The following is an 18,152-nucleotide window of genomic DNA, read 5'->3' on the forward strand; positions in this document are numbered from 1 at the left end:
ATGTTACTGTATCAAGGACTCAGGTTACACACAATTCATATATGCTCACGTGCTAGATCCGTTTATACCCGCTTTGGTGCACGCAACGGCATACTTGTCTCTTGGGAGGTTTGGAAAACAGCTCAGCATGTTCGTGTAACTTATTTTTACGAACAAAACATAAAAATTCTTAAACTTGCAAAATGTACCAATATTAGACAGCTCGATGTGTTTATTTTCTTGGGCCACCATATAACTATCATAAAATTCTGTTTAAGTTAAAATCTTTTTACGTTTAATCTAAGGCTATAATCGTAGATCTTTTATTCAAAGCAATTCTGCTGAGAATAATTAATTTTCTTAATGCTTTGATAATTACTCTTGCAAACTTGTGAAGATGAACCAAGGAAACAGTCATGGATTTATTCCATGCTTCACTCTATTTATAGCCTTTAGAGCAATGGACTCACTCTTGGTCTTTCCAGGGGTGATCGTCATAAGGTAGCAGAGAAATATACTGTAGTTAGTAAAAAATTAGAGGGGAAAGTCTCTAAACTACCACCTACTACGAAATATGTAGGACACTATAAAGTTAATTTAAAAAAAAGAGAAACCAAGGCTTAAGAAGTTTTAAAAGCACAGTATGTTTCTCCCTCACCCTCCCTGATAACTTCCTTCTCACCACAGTCACACTTGACAAGAATTCACTACAAGAAATCATTGGTCTTTTCTGCAAATAATTCTAACAACATCAGGCCTCGACAGGTAAAGTATTGTAGGACAGAGTAACGATATGACCCACAGAGTTGAATATAATTATCTAAAAAATAAATATTCATGTCAGTTTGGAAACTACTTGATCACAAAACATGAAAGAAAGGTCAACTCTTTCTTTTTAATCTACCATCAAACTCTAAATACATCATTAACCCCAAATTCCTTTGGGTTAAGTCCTTGAACACTTCCGAAATACAATTATACAAAGTTACACATCCATGCTGAGTTATTTGCCATTGTGTAATGATAATCTGCAGTGGGCCAGGGTTTTTTTGCAGGTTATTCAGAGAGGAGCTATGGTGAGTGATTTTTAAATCCAGGTTGGAAGCATAAACAAAGGGTGTGTGCCCGTAGTCTGACAGGAGACTGCAGTTTGTGAAGCAATGTTTGGAGAATCATAAGAGAGGGTAGTAGAGAGGATATCTTTCATTTTAGAAATGCTGAGGCACAAAACACAGGTGCTTGTAGTACTTTCATACATGAAATCCCTTCTCCTGTATGTGCATCATGTGTAAACGTAAAGTCTGTATACTGCTGACTATTCGTCTCTGGTGTCCAATGAGTATGACTCCAATTCTTCTAATATCACTGTGAGAGATTGAGAGAGAAAGAGAGAGAGAGAGAGAGAGAGAGAGAATATGAACATTTAGATCTGGTAAGTATGACAGAGAGGAAATGAACATTTAGATATGGTAAATGTGCCCCATGTCAGATTTGCCAAAAATTGTATACCTGGTAAAATGAGAGTTTAAGCAGAGATATAAATGAACAACAGGAGTTCGTTACCTTTTTCTTTACCCTGGTGCCAGAGAATGCGTCAGGTCAACCTCAGATTTAAGGGTACAAAGAATTCAGGTACTGATGTAATGTTCAGATATTTCATAAGCCCAAGGATTTCATGTAATTATATAAATTTTCAACAGTATTAGCAAAATAGCATGTAGGATAGAAAGTATAATGTGGACTCCATTTTAATTGTCATGGTCTTTCAATAATCTGAAAAAATGCCATTGTATTATGTTGAACAGTATGAAATTGCCAATACTATTTTACAACAATGGCAATTTCATATGGCTTCACCTACTAGTTTTAGTATCTTTCTTTTAAGCACATGTTGAGCATTTTCACTACACCCATGAAAGGATAGCATTTGAGAAAGTGGAAAAATGCTGGACCATTATAACATAGAGAAAAAGCTCTGAGATAACATAATATTGTATTATTACAATTATTACATTTGATGAAAGTAATAGGAATTGATTTAGTATACATAAGTCAAAAATAATTTGCTAAGGTAAAACTATGTTGATGTAAAGTCTATGATGTGAACAAGAGTAATATGCATTTTAGAAAGAATTTAAAATTTTAAATCGTTTTTTGAATTAAATATATTCTTTCAAAGGAAAATAGTTAAAAGTGTAATGTCCAACTTTCACTAGAATGATCGACAGAAATGGTGAGGAAAGATGTGGAAACACCATCCTAGTATTAGGGAAGGAAGTTTAACCATGGTGTTCTTGATATAGTATTTGAATTTATAATCTCCTGAGTGGAGCATCTAAATATAGTAATAAACATAGCACCACTTACTCAATGCTCATTCTTGAAATGAGGTCAAAAGTTGTAAACCCTGCTGCCACGAAGTTATTCTTATATTGCCCCATCTTTATAGAATCCAGCCAGTCACCAACTGTCACAAACAAAGGATATTCGGGAACTTCACCAGGGGAGTCTGGCATTCTACAAGGAAAAAACAAACAAACAAGCATGGAGACCATTTAAAAGCCAGATAAAGCAAAAAATACCCAACTTTATTTTTAAATTTTACAGTATTCTTACATCAAATGTTTTCATCCTCCATAGAAAACTAGAGATTTAAAATTTTTCCATCATATTCAAATCAGCCACTTATACCTGGTCAGTTTCACTTGTCAGTTTCTTTTGTCTTTTCCTGCTTTTTGCCACTACTAGGTCTTATACTTGATGTATCTTGAGAAAACCCACATCTTGCTAACTTCAGTTTACTTTTTTCTCTTGCATGAAATTCTGTTTTCAAATTTGAGGAATACCCCAAAAGAAAGTAACTAGCCACAGGCTATTCACTCATACGCTTTCTGACCTGCCACTGAATCTATGCCCTTTGGCCTTTTTCATATTTAAAAAATTTTTTTAAATTTATTTTTGGCTGCGTTGGGTCATCATTGCTGCGCGCGGGCTTTCTCTAGTTGTGGTGAGCGGGGGCTACTCTTCGTTGCAGTGCACGGGCTTCTCATTGTGGTGGCTTCTCTTGTTGAGGAGCACGGGCACTAGGCGGGCGGGCTTCAGTAGTTGCAGCACGTGGGCTCTAGAGCGCAGACTCAGTAGTTGTGGCGCACAGGCTTAGTTGCTTTGCGGCATGTGGGATCTTCCCAGACCAGGGATCGAGCCCATGTCCCCTGAATTGGCAGGCAGATTCTTAACCACTGCGCCACCAGGGAAGTCCCCTTTTTCACATTTGCTATGATAGCCCCTTCATTTTTTTATGGTGAATTCATTGATCAAGGCTCCATTTATTTGTCCTCAAACATTCAACAAGAATTTATTATTTATTAAAAGTAATTTCTGCTGTCATAGAGCTCAACTGCATGAATAAGATTTACATACATCCAAGTATAGGGTAATACAGCCCAAAGCACAGATATTAATAAAGCACAAAACTAAAGCAAAATCAATGCAAGCTTGGGTTAACAAGAAAAAGGAATCTGTCATTGATGGTTCTTAAAGTAAGTGATACAGGGCTTCCCTGGTGGCGCAGTGGTTGAGAATCTGCCTGCCAATGCAGAGGACACGGGTTCGAGCCCTGGTCTGGGAGGATCCCACATGCCGCGGAGCAACTAAGCCCGTGCGCCACAACTACTGAGCCTGCGCGTCTGGAGCCTGTGCTCTGCAACAAGAGAGGCCGCGATAGTGAGAGGCCCGCGCACCGCGATGAAGAGTGGCCCCCGTTTGCCACAACTAGAGCAAGCCCTCGCACAGAAACGAAGACCCAACACAGCCAAAAAATAAATAAATAATTAAAAAAAAAAAAAAAGTAAGTGATACAGAAATCTGTATTTCTGTTCCTAAGATCTGATGCAGAAGGGCATTCCAGTTGGGGATATTTTTGTAGTTTTAATACAAAGATAATATAAAGGTATTATTTTGAAAAGGCTAGTGAATGTGTGAATATACAGACATAGATACATATAGGTATATCACCAGGACTCGGGTCTTTAGGAGCACAAAAGCCAGAGATGTACATAACACATGGGCATACAAGTTGCACACTGTATGACTCCTGAAGACCCTGAAAGACGCCCCTTGGAATTGTTTAGGACAAAGTCCCTACTAAAGACCTAAAATTCATTTCTTCAGTTTTTCTTTGAGTCTACATTGACTTCTACTTTTCTAAACTGGATTCTAGTTGAAGGTGGACGGGGGGTGAAGAAGGATGACAGGGAAATCCAGGGATTATTGCTCTTTCTATATAATTGAAATTTGCATAAACTAAATGCATGTATCTTGTGATTATACTGTAGTCCATATGGAGTCTGGTTACTCTTCACAGTGACTTGTGTCCTTTTTACCACTACTCAATTCTGTTACCATATTTCCTATTTTGGAGGCTGTAAAGCCACATTTTATTTTCCTGTACTAAAAACTGCAATGCTATTTGATTATGGGCTGTTTCATTCTAATTAGTATCAGAATGATTCATGATTTGACCCTAAACAAAGTTTAGTTATGTTCAAAGGTTGAAAAGCTATCATGGCATCTACCAATAAACACTTTAACGGTTGCTATATTTCTTAGTTCCCTAGGGGTGTTTATATTAATAAGAATTATCAAATAAATAAAAGTTCATATATCAATAAAAACAATAAAGTTCTCCATGGCAAACAGAGTTAAACAGGGTTTTTAATTGTGGAGTTTTTTAGAGTCTTCACTATCCTAATGTGCAGTATGAATACATAAGAGGATTCAAAATAGCTTCTGCACTATTTTCCTAAATTATCTGACCAGTTTCCTACAGAACATACTTTAGGAAATAGTGCTGTAGTAAGTTCACTGACCAAGTTTAAATATCAAAATGCCCAGGGTATCCTTATTGCTTATTAACATAAATAAAACAATATACATTAGGAAGCTGAATGTCCTATTTCAAAACACTGTGGCTCTCATGTCTTTTAATACTTGTCTGAGAAATCTGTTGAAACTGAACCAAACTAAAAGGATCTGTTTAGGTGACTTTCCCTTCATACTCCTGTGTCATTCTTATGCACAGACATAGTCAAATAACTTCCACTTCTCTCTCCTGAGATAATGCTGGAATAACTCTTGAGCTTTCACAATTCATATAATTGGTGAGTGGAAATGTAATTTACTAATTTTATGTCCTTAGTATAGAAAGGTCATGGAAGGACATTCTGTATACTAAATGACTTTAATGGCCTATTTCTCTGTTGAAAAGCATCCACTATTTGCTCCTAGAATGTTTCAATACCATAATTCCCTTTCTCTCCACACATCTTTAGTAACCTAGTTACTCTTTGGCCTTTATACCACCGCACTGACAGTTGATTTAGGAAGGTCAGCATTCCCTCACTGTTCACAGCCACTGTGCAATAACTTTTCTTTCACCTTATAACGAAGTTGAAAAATGCTGCTATTTTCTGGCTTTGAGGGTTGGGTGCCATCACCCTCACATGAAGTCTCTGGAATATTACCTAATAAACAATAAATGCCCTTTCTTATCAACAATGTACAATGATAAATTCAGTCTGCTATTTGCTGAGCATGCAGAAATTTCTGCTATTTGGTGATTAGTGGGAGCTTCCCACCTGAGAAATGTCTTTACAGCAAAACCTCACATAAAAAAAGTGCATATTGTAGAAGTTCAAAGGTCTACTACTTTCCTCAGAAAAATGAGGAGGGGGTAGAATTAGGAAATTCTTCCAGGTATAAATTATGGTCAATTTAGATTAGAGAAAGGGCTGCGGTAGAGCTAGAATAGGTAATAGTATAGTTTAAGGTGCAATAAACACATACTCTCAATATATCTAAATATGTGAAAATGAATAGCACTTATAGAGCCAAGAAGTCTGGATTCTAATGAGCCCTTTGAGTTCATAATAGTATTAGTATTTTAATTTAGAAAGTTCTTAGGTTACCAGTAGGTATCAAAACTGCCATTAAAAAGCAGGAAGGTTTTTATCCTCAAAAGTTTTCCATATTTTATATTCATCATGTAAATATAAAAGTAAGAGACCTATTAAAAATGATTCAAGAAAAATTATACTTTGAGAAACACTATTCCAAGGTAGGATCTTGTTTGTTTGTTTGTTTATTTATTTATTTATTTATTTATGGATCTTATTTTAATATGAAACTATCACATGCTTGAAGGCTTTTCTCCCCTTACCACTCTAACATAACTTCTTCCTAGCTCTTACATTTATATATGGTTAGCAGAACTGTACAGATAGGGTCCATTCTATTCTGTATTGCCTTTATTTCACATACTGATGAATATTTTCTATATGTCAGTGGTCTTCATAACTAATATTCAAGTGAGTGTATAGTATTCTGTATGTTGATGCTTAATAATTTGTTAATTCCCTGAGTCAGACTCTTAAATTGCTAGCAACCTTATTAAATTTATTACAGATGATTATATAATTGTAGAACATGTATCTTTATGCTTCAGTTGAATTACTTCCTTGGGAAAAATCCATAAGACAGAAGAATTTTTTTTTAAAGAGTAAGTTAAAACTCCCTGATGGCAGGAATCATATCTCATATATCTTTCTATTTTCTGTAGGCCTTAGTACAATGCTGAAAGTATTAAAGGAATTCATTAAATAAGTGATAATTTAGATTTGAATATTCTCTACAGAAAAGTTTGGTCCATGACACCATGGCTGATTCATGATGAATAATCTACTTTCATTTAACTCATTAAATGGAAGAGTAAGAGCTTATTGCTATAATGGTCAACCTATTAATGAATATGCTGTTAATTTAGTTTATTCCTCACATTGCAAAAATGTTTGCTTATCTCTGTCTTGATAGGTTTTAGAGTGGAGGAAGAGGCAGTTACAGGTGAATGAGGCAGCACAGGGTTAAGGGACCTAGAACCGCAACAGCAGCATTTATCTTATTCAATATCACTGTTTTTACATGAGTTTCTCATCTCATGACTAAGGGACTACACTTCACACTATTTACTATACAAACTACCTACCTAACCTTCGAAGGAAGAATTTATCTAATTAAATTAAAAAATAAAACATTGCCCTCCCCATAAATAGGCCTAATCGTCAACTTGAACACAAGTTAATGAAACAATTTTGATATTCTTTTAAAATTTTAAAGTGAAATTTTGAACAAGATGTTATAAAATTCTAAGGGCATAGAAACATGCCATAAATCTTGTGACTATTTCATGTCTGTGGGCAATATCTCTTTGTTCCAAACAATCTGCCTCTCCTCAGTGCTAAATTGGGAGCGTGAGTTATTTTTGTCAGCCTCTTATTTTCAGTAAGTCTTCAGGTTTTTTTATTGACATGATTATTTAATTCTCATAATAAGGCTGATAATTGGTAAAAAGTATGAAGGAGTGAAATTCAAAGCAAATTTAAAAATTATAGATGTGTTTAAACATTAGGAAGGATAGATACAGGGTAGGAATAATACTGTTTAAATATTTCCCACATTCTGAGTAGAGTTCTTAGCACATGGTCACTATAGTCAGAGTAACAGATCACTGAACCTCAAGGAAAGCCTATTTTTTGTGGGTAAATAATACAGGGACAGAAATAGATTTCATATCACATGCCAACTACAATTCATTGCCAGTGGTTATCAAAATGCGGTCTTAAAAAGGATACAGAGGCAGCATCTGGGCTCAGTGAGAAGGAGTGCTGTGATGGTTAGTAACGTCAGCCATAACAAGGAAAAGAAGCAAAGCATACATTTGCCAACACTGGAAAAATTCAAACTACAAAAATGCTTGAGGACGTAAATGTGGAACTATGTTGCTGCCATAGTTTCCTCATTTCTTTATTTTGTTGTAGTTTCTACTTTCTTTTTTCAAGTAATGTTCTTCAAGTGGCCGAGCACTGTAGGAGAAAGTTGGGGGAATATACAGATTATGTGTTTGCTTCTTATTCCCATGAATGAGGGCATACTCATTTTCTACATCCTTGTGTTTGCTTAGCAGAACATAAAATAACAGGCTGTGCTCTGCTACAAATTCTTTTTGGAATTTTAATATACTCCATTGATGAAGTCTGGTAAGTCCAGAGAAAATCTATCTGGAGATGTAAAAACGTATCCTCTTTTGCTATAATCATAAACAGTGTGGTGATTGTATACTGTGTAGTGGAAAGAACAAGGACTTTGCAGTTGGTGGACCTCATTCAAATTCCTGATCTAGTAATTACTTGCTGTGTACCCCTGGGAAATTTAGCCTCTTTGAGTCTCTGTTTCCTTACATGAGGGATGGAGATAAAAACAGTGAGAATTACATGACATGACAGATAAAAGTGCCTAGTACAATGACTGGCACATAGTAGGCTCTCAACAAATAGCAGTAATAGTTATTGTTGATAATGATTAATAGAACTTGTATCAATATTAGTACTGGTATTAACATTAGTAGTATTATATTGTGGCAACAGTTCATGTGAACTGAATTTAGATTTTCTAACGGGTAAAAGTTTCACACTTCCTGATGAATACTTAATATTCTGTCTTCCTTCTGCAAAGCTTTGCTTATCACTCAGTTACAACACTAGTTTTGTCCAGCCAGTTATTTCTCTGTCAGGAAAAACAACATTAAAACTGCTAGTTACAAAAATTAAACAGAACAAGTTGTCCATGACTTGGTTTATAGAGATAAACTATTTAGTAAGTGATGATTATGGACAGCCTAGGCAGCACTTAGCAAGAGGTTTTCAAAATGAATGGAAACATTTCTAACAAACTGTTGAAAGTTATTGCCCTCAGAAGACAGCATTACAGGTGCTTTATTAATTGGATGCAGGGAGGTAGTACCATTTAGTCTTATAATGTTTACTTGCAGTTCTCTAAAGCAGATGATACTGGTTTGAGCTCTTCCTTACCTTCACGATTCACATATTACCAGAAGCCAAGTGCTTGAAAGTTCAACAGTTAATTTATACGTACTAAGGAAAGTGGTGGTTCCAGTTCCTAAGAGCTAAAATATTCTAAGATCCTTAATTATGGCCTAGCAGGTAGTGAGAATATTCCTATGTGCCTTGGCCTGGGTGGAATATGATTTCTGTCATGGACTGGTCCATCTGGTCAATTGTTGCCTGTTTCTGAATGCTACCTTTTAGCTGATGTTGTTGAGGAGCCCATAATCTATAAAATTGTTATCAGTGACATGCTGGGGATCTGGAGCAGGATTGGAAGAAAGAGTTATTTTCCTATTACACTGCAGCGTTGTCCAAAAGGCACTGTCCAGCTGACTTCAACCTAGTGCACTCAGTAGGCTATGGTGTATGGAAGAAACAGGGGTGGGGGTTAAGAGGTTGGAGGGTGAGTGCATAGGACGATGTAGGTAGGGTGGGGAAGGTAGGGCTGGGTGAAGGGACAGCCATATAGTCATCAATCTACTTTGTGCTATTAAACTACCGGGCCCCAGATGTGACTCTCGATTCCATGGCAATATGCTTGCCTCTGGGTTGGTCCTGAGGGTCAGGGAAAGGGAGAAGAGGTGTTTCAAAGGGTGTGGCCGGGCACCGCTCCTGATGTCGTTCTCCATGTAGCCTTGGTCTCAAGCTGGGCCCTTTTCCCAGGGGCTGTGACAGCTACAGATATTTCTTTGAAAGGAGGTTATAAGGCATCATTGTACTGTAAATGAAAATGAAGGTAGTTTGAAATTCATGCATGAAAGGATGACTGCCTATATTACTAAGCTACTTTCTCAAATTATTTTTTACAATCAATCGGATTTAAGGTTGTACTTCTATCATTACATTCACTTATATATCCATATGCTTTCTTGAGTAGCAGAGAAAGCAAGAAGGTTGGGGACTTCACAGAGCTCTGAATACTCCCATGGGCATGTGTCAGGCACAAGAATGTCAACATTATTTGGAGTGGTTGTTCTAAATAATAAAAGCCTTCTCTGACCAACAATTTTTTTTTTTCTACTGGGTATTCTGTCTTTTGAAAGAAAAATTACAGATATAAGGTCTATGAAATTTCCAATATGCTGGTATAAAATGATGAAGCTGTGGGTTTCGCAGCTTTCCTCTCCCCTCTTTGTCACCTTAATTTCTTCCCCTCTTACTACTCTGCCAAGAGAATGGATAAAACCTTCTCAGGTGAATTCTTGAGAAAAAAAGCAATTAGAGTGGAATAAAAACCATGGGGACCTAGTGGGTGAGAGAGTTATGTCAGTATAGGAGTGTGAGAGAACCTTGGGTGTTTGGGGATACTAGAGAAAAGGAGCGTACAGGAGAGTTTAATAAGAGCTGCTGCGAATTATACTCTTAGGCTCCTTTACCTGCTTGAGAGATACATGGGAGGAAAGACTGCAATTCTACACCCCATCATGTTTCCTTCGTCCAGCATCACTCTGGGACAAGTGACTGGGCTTTGGAATTTGGGGGATGGAGTGGCAATGTCACAGTTTTGTAAGCATAAAACAAACCAGGCATTCTGTAGCTAACATTGCCGTCCTTCAATCTACCACACCTCTTCTCCCTAAACGGTCTCAGTGCTCTGGGATCAGGGTAGGTGGGTGGCATTGCGGGTGAGGGGGTGGACAAGGGAAACCCACTCAGGCTGTTTTGAAAACAAGAATACTGATAAAGGTTCAGGCATGATACCCTTAGAACTCTGGTTCTTTTTGTTTCCCAAACAAGAGTATATTAAGGGTAGCACATATGTCTTTGTCAGAAACAAGGATAGCAAATCAGTCACAAAAACTTCCATTTGGTCCCCCAGAGATTAGACTTTTTTTTTTTTTTTTAAGATTTTTTTTTTTTTAATGTGGACCATTTTTAAAGTCTTTACTGAATTTGTTACAATATTGCTTCTGTTTTATGTTTTGGTTTTTTGGCCACGAGGCATGTGGGATCTTAGCTCCCCAACCAGGGATCAAACCCACATCCCCTGCATTGGAAGGCGAAGTCTTTAACCACTGGACCACCAGGGAAGTCCCAGAGATTAGACTTTAGAACTGAATCAAACTGCCAACTTTATATAAAGCCCAACTCCTGGCCCACATGTGGCAGCGCCATCGTGGAGCCTGCCTTTCTCTGGCCTGTCCACTGGATTACTGCCCACCCAGTTAAACCATAACTTCTGGCCCTCAGTCACCAGACCTCATGTTGACTTTACCTCTGGATCATTTGGACTTTTTGATATTTTCTCATCTTAAATTCTTTATCATTATTTTCCAAATATGATGAAGATTCATTATCTTGAAAAAGCACGGAAGAAATTGTTTTATCTGCTTTTCTTCAAAAAGAAGGCTCTTACCTGCCTGCGTCTACAGCCATAGAACAGTCAGAGAGCTCTGTTGACGGGCACTGGCTGTGGAGTCCGTTGACCCTAAACCACAAGAGGCTCAGATTAAATGATTTCAGGTTCACTCCACGATCCCTTTCTAGTAGTTCTTTCTCTTCATTATTAAAGCATGCTCATCTCCTCAATAAAACATATAAAAACAAAACACAAGAAACATTTTCTCTAACCACTTCTCTTTCTTTTCAGATACAGATTTTTTGAGAAAACAGTACTGGACTTGGTACTGTGTATAGCTCCTCTCTCTGACCTCACACTCACTCCTCCCCCACTGAGTTTGTCTTACATGATGCTAGTGAAAATGCTCTTGCAAAGGCCACCCATGAAACCTAAACACATAGTTGCTAAATCCAATGGACACACTTCATTTTTATCTTAAGGGAGCTTCATAAAGCCTTGGACATTAAACTCCCTGGAACTGTCTCCGTTTTTTGGCTTCTAGGATACTGTGCTTTCCCTGTTTTCCTCATTACCTGTCTGGCTCTTCTTTCTCAGTCTCCTTTGGGTACACTTCTTCAACTCATTTCTTAAATCCTGGTGTTCCAAAGGTTTGCATTCTTTTCCTATTTCTTTTCATTCTTTATATTCTCCATGGGTTATCTTAACTACGCTTAAAGCTTCAGGTACAATCAATATGCTGATGATCTCCAAATCTACATCTTTAGCCCAGATCTTTTTAACTGAGTTCAACCTATATAAATATAAGTGCCTACTGGATATCTTCACTTAGATGCCCCACAGGAATCTTCCACTCAATATGCACGAAATGGTCTCATTTCTATTCCAAAAACTTGTCCTTCTCCCCCTCTCTCAGTGGTAATACCATCAACCAACTTGTCTAAGAAAGAAACCTCACAAATATCTTGATTCTTTTCTCCTCCTTCCTTGTTCACTCAATGACCAAGACACATTCGTTTTCCTTGTCTCGTAATAAATCCATTTTCTTATCTCCTGACTCCAGACTTAGTCTCATTTCATAAGTCAGGCCCTGACCTTTCCTAGCTTGGATTGCTGAAAACATATAACTGTCTCTGTTTCCCGTCTTGTTCCTTGTTTTATACTTCTGGTTTAAATCAGCCCTAGAGTGATCTTTCAGAAATGCAAATGTGATCATGACATTCTCTTGTTTAAAATCCTTCAATGGCTGCCCATTGCTTTTATGATAAAATTCAAAATGGCCCCCACGCCCACTCCCACCATTACAGCTTCCTGTGCTGGACTGCTTTAGGGAAGATGGGCTAGAATAATAGTTTATTCTCTAGCTATTTCATGCTTGGCTTCACTTTACTGAGGCTGCCAATTAGTGATTTAGAGGTGAACTCTTCTATGCTCTGCTATGAACTGAGGTCTGTTTCAAGCAGTTCTTGAAGAGCCTTTGGCTTTATTGTCACTAAAACCTGCACTGACTTGAACTTGTGACCTAAAGTTGAACATCTGTTTATCCTATTGGCCATCTCCTGAGTCAGGAAAGTAAGCTTTGAAAATGATTTGGTTATTTTTAAGTCCAATTTGGCCTAAAGAAATATATTTTCAACTTAACAATATTTTAAATGTTATATGTTCAGACATAGATGGCGGTGGTTTTTTTTCTTCTACTCTCCCTCTTATAATTGCTTTTCAGAGAGAAGTGGGTAGATCTCTCAACGCTACTGACTTTTATAAAATGGTGGATGAGTGCTTTCATTTTCTTGTCTTGTCATCTGTCTTTTTCTGGTCTAAGCAATGGAAAGTAACAACAGCTGGGTGTGATCATATCAGCAGGAGACATCCTTGCTCCTGGCTGATTCACAAATTGCCCCTGTCTTGCTTGCCATTTCAAAGAGAGGAATAGAATATAGAATGGACAAGAAAATTAAAGGGGCTGCACACACACACACACACACACACACACGTAAGATTTTCTTCTTATAAAGGTAAGAAGAAAATCAGTAAGTCAAAAAAGGAATTAGAAATACCATAGACCCACACAGGAAAAAATATTTAAAAAGTCATTCAGAAAGATTAGATATGGACAAAAGGAAAGGGGAACCTGTTTTCTTGTGGAAAAAAATCATTTTCAAAAATGTTAATAAACTGCTTTTTCAGTTGATAAATAAAATATGGTTTATACAGAATATTCTAAAAGGTAGACAACTAGACAGTTATCAAGGCAAACTTTCTCCTCTTTACCTGTTAGTCTTGTCTACAGCCTGAAAGAAATTATGATTGTCAAGGGGAAAAATCAACATTATGCATCTTACACAAGGATGTCCTCTACCAGGGTGTGAAGGGCACTGGGATTGCGGATCAGCTTGTCAAGGAAGCTGACAATGTCAGTAAATTTTGGTCTGTGATTTCTCTCCTTCTGCCAGCAATGGAGCATCAGCTGGTGTAGAGATGCTGGACAGCCCATGGGAGCCGGAAGTCTGTAACCTTCTTCAATGGACAGAATGACCTAAATGCAAACATACACAGGTTATTCTCTTACTTTTGGGGACAAATAACACATATTCTAAGTTATAATTCCTTTTATACAGGAAGTGGAAGCCAAAACATTGGTAAGCATGAAAACTACTTGTGAGTACATGTGGTCCAGACAAGGATAAATACGAAAGTTGTGAACAAGAATTGCAAGTATCTTCGTAGCATCTGCTGACCCCCCTTGAGAGGAAAAATATGTTTTTTAAACTTGTGGTATACATATGGGAGGTTAAATTTCATCCCAATGTCCAGAAATAGTTTTTGTGTGATTTAGCTGGAATGCCTCAAAACCCAGTTAGGACATCAGGAAGTTAGTCTAAGATTGATGTGTTTAATACAAACCACATGTGACAAATGTTTTAAGTAAAACTGTACTTCTGCAGAAGCACTGAATTCCTGATTCATTTTTTATCCTTTTATAATAATGTCAGTGTGTATTCTTTTTGTAGTCATCCTTCCTTCTTTCTTCTTTATTGTCTATTTAATTCTTTATTTTATTTATTTGGTTGCACCGGGTCTTAGTTGCGGCAGGCGGGCTCCTTAGTTGCGGCATGCAAACTCTTAGTTGTGGCAGGTATGTGGGAGCTACTTCTGTGACCAGGGATCGAACCCAGGCCCCCTGCATCGGGAGTGCAGAGTCTTAACCACTGTGCCACCAGGGAAGTCCCTGCCTCTTTAATTCTTCACTCACTTCTGTCTTTCCCTTAGTCTGACACTGACGTGAAGTCCTTTCAGAACTTCTAAGGTCATTTAATCTTTGAATGCTATCAGTGCCCAGCTTCAGGTCACAGAGCAACAGGACATTCAGCCGGAGTATCCTCTGGGCCAGTACTCTGCAACAGAACTTTCTGTGATGACGGAAATGTTCTCTCTGTCCAACATGGTGGCAAGTAGTCACATGTGGCTATTGAGCATTTGAAATGTGGCTAGTAAGACTGAGGAACTGAATTTTTAGTTTTACTTTAATTAATTGACATTAAATTTTAAATAGCCACATGTGGCAAGTGGCTACTCTATAGGACAGTGTAGCTTTAGGGACAGGATAAGAAGCCAAAGTTAAGAGTAACAACAAGATAACTGTATTTTTTTTTTTAGTACTTACTTAGGAAATCACATACAAGATAAGGTAAGGTATTTATCTATTTATCTGTTTAATATACTACCCACTGGGAATTTCCTAACAATGCAATAAAGTTGACCTGGAATTTATGTAGCTTATTTTTTAATAAAGTGTTCAAAGGTATTCACGTGACTATTCTTACATTATCTCTGGGAGAAAGACAAAGGAACGGGTTTATTTACCCCATTTTTTTTTTTTTAACATTCATCTGCTTTTATTTTAAGAAGGCAAGGAAGTGTGTAAAGCAGCTTTCAAAATTTCCCAATTGTTAAAATTTAACAAAACAGTTAAAAAGAAAAACTTTGCATAGAGAGGGCACTGAACTGGAACCACATTTTTGTAGACTAGGTGGTTCTCTGGGAGGGTTTTTAAAGGATTGTTGCTCAGGATTTGCCTAAAGCAGGGCAGGCTCTCTGAAATCCCCAGCCCCCCACCCCCCTAAAATGCCACCTTGTGAGGAAAAATGAAGGTCTTTTAAAAGGTGCATCTTATGGTCCTGTGTCGGCATCTTTCCCCTGCCCCTCAAAATGGAGGTGTCTGGTGGGCTAGGACCCAAGCTTTTCCGTTGATATTCCCCCATTTTTGATGTGGGAAAATTGAGGGACAGACGAATATTTAAAGACAGGCACAATTCAAGCTTACCTCTTCCCTGTGCCAACAACAGAAATACAAAAATGTAAGTGTAAATATTGTTATCAGTGCTCTCTTTATTGTACCACCATCTACACACTTTCATTTTCTATAATAATAAAAAAAAAACACCACATCTCATTTTAATTTCTTTTTTAATTGACACTATTTGACATGACTCTAAAATATCTATAATTTATGCTAGAGGCAGTCTGTAAAAAGAAGCAAAAATATGTCTTCAGGAACCTCTTAACTGCTAAGCTTTAGCTTTTTTAGTAATAGGGAATTTCTCATAATCCCATCTGTGTCTTTGTGACCAAAACACTTTAACCTGTCAGGATACTAGCTTTTTTTCTGTTCATTTTATATTCCATTATTGAATAGGATTTTTTCTCATCTGTTTTCTGACTACTTTTGCTACCAACTAGGCTTGAATTTTAAGACATTTTGCAACACATTTTAGTAAAACAGGATGTGTATAAAAATGCTTATAATGCATCAAAACTACTGTGGATAGTTTTGAAAAGTAACTAAGAAAAATAGGATAGAACTCCATTATAGAAAGACTTTAAAATCCCACCCCAGGAGAGCTCTCTAGTCGATTTCACAGTTACCTAATTATAAGTGCATAGAATAAAATAGATGACAAGTGAAGTTATAGTCTGAGAAAAAAATTAGCTGCCTTTATTGAGCACCATGTGCTAGATGTTTTGCATAGTTTTCTTCATTTACTGCTTAAAATAACTCAATATGGTAGTTATTATTATCCCTATTTTTAAATGAGAAAATTTAGACTCAGAGATGTTAGGAAACTTGCCTAAATTCACACAGCATAGGTGGTAGAGCTGAAATTTGAACTTTGTTCCTTTTAGCTTCCAAACTTTTCCTCTGGCTATTCCCCAGGAATGCTTTTCAGTTCTCATGATAACATCTTCCTCTCCAATTTTATATCAACTGATGTAATTTTAGGAGTGATGATTACCATTTTATCTATTGTCATACATCTGCTAATTGGGTTTCAATGTTTTTACTTGGATCCTAAGCTTTATATTCTGGGTAAATCAAAAACATATTTACTTCATAGTTTGCAAAATGTAATCTCTGGCTGAACAGAGTAATTTCTGAGTGCTTCTGAGTCCTGCACACATTTCTATTATTGCATCTGTTACATTGTATTGTAATATTTCATCTGCTTCCTCTCAGGATAAACATACTTCAAAGAAGGAATTATGTTCCTATATTTGGTATTCTCATCCCTTAGTATGGTGCCTGACACATTAATAAATGTTATTGACAAAAACAAAAGCTATTAGAAGAAATTTTGGAATTTGTCTTGATAGAGAGCAGACTCTTAGAAAACCTGGAGTCTCAAGCTACCCAAGACGGATTCAAAGCAGAAGCATGACAGCATTTGAAGTACCTCAGAAGGAAATATTAATAAAAAAACTGGGGTATCAAGTAGTATTGTTCAAAATGATATAATTTCTCCCTGGTTTGGCTAGACAACGGCCAGGTGAGATTGGGCCTTGCTCTTTTCTAAGACAGAGGGCACTGGACCCAACGTCAACTTCCTGTAAAGACTGGTGGTTTCTTACTCCTGTCCAGAAGGTTTACTATTTCCCATTTACCCAAAAGTCCTTAGCTGCTGGGGAGCTGACTTTTCCAGACAACTGCTGTAAACAGCTGACACTCACATCCAGCCTGCTTGGTGTCAAGCAGGCTGTTTACTCTCTTTTGACAAAGTTGCTCTCATGATTGGCCTGTAAGAAGACAGAGTGACAAGAAAGTGTGGTCCTTCACCTGGAACCTTTATCCATAATGTGTTCAGCAACATGTCTGGTCCCAGAATGCCTTTCTGTGGGGGAGAGTGGGAGGTTCAGGGACTCATGACATTGCTTCTTGCTGACCTCTGGCTTTAAAGCTTCCTCTGTCCTTTAACTTGTGACTTTGTGAAATATGTCCTGAGCCCTGGTTCATGACAGATGTCAAACATGAAGTTCCCACCTTATAGGAAAATATTAATAACAACAGTAACAACAGTGACAATAATAATAACAGCTAACAATTACTGAGAGCTCTTGGAAACTTCCAGGTGCCATTTCTAAATGACTTACATGCATCAACTCTTTTAATCCTTACAGTAATACTATGAGGTAGGTACTATTGTTATCCTCAGTTTACAGACAAGGAACTTAAACACAGAGAGGTTTAATTTGTTGAAGATCACACACGTAAAAATTCCGGTTTTGAAGGTAGCTAGAGAAGAGATTTAAGCAATATGATTCACGAAGATGGTTAAAAGACACAACATCTTTCTAACGGATTTTTAATTTATTTATCCAAACAGATATATATTAATCACTTAAAATATACTATTGAGCATACCGTGTATAAGGGATAACATAATGAGTAAGAAATATTTCTGTCTTTAGGAAATGTATAATCTAGCGAAGGTGACCAGGGAGTCTGAATATGGTAAGTGCCATGTAGAACAGGGAGTTATGGAAACTTCTCAGAGGAGTACCTAACCCAGCCTTGGGGAGGCTTCTCAGAGGAGGTGAACTGAATGTAGAAGGTAGCAGGGTCGACTAGGCTAGATGGGTCC

The 18,152-nt window shown here is 37.3% G+C and overlaps 1 protein-coding gene across 1 annotated transcript in view; it reads right to left on the reverse strand.

Annotated features, from left to right (window-relative positions):
* Positions 1-517: 517 nt before the first annotated feature.
* Positions 518-18,152, reverse strand: part of EPHA6 (EPH receptor A6) — an 852,487-nt gene continuing 834,852 nt past the window's right edge. The window contains exons 16-18 of the mRNA XM_036850549.1: positions 13,578-13,771; positions 2,347-2,496; positions 518-1,344 (exon numbers count right to left, since the gene is read on the reverse strand). Of these exons, the coding sequence (XP_036706444.1) occupies positions 1,230-1,344; positions 2,347-2,496; positions 13,578-13,771 (459 nt within the window). The 3' untranslated portion in view covers positions 518-1,229. The remainder of the gene's footprint in view (positions 1,345-2,346; positions 2,497-13,577; positions 13,772-18,152) is intronic.

The sequence above is a fragment of the Balaenoptera musculus genome, chromosome 4 (assembly GCF_009873245.2).
Source record: "Balaenoptera musculus isolate JJ_BM4_2016_0621 chromosome 4, mBalMus1.pri.v3, whole genome shotgun sequence".
NCBI classification, from domain to species: domain Eukaryota; kingdom Metazoa; phylum Chordata; class Mammalia; order Artiodactyla; family Balaenopteridae; genus Balaenoptera; species Balaenoptera musculus.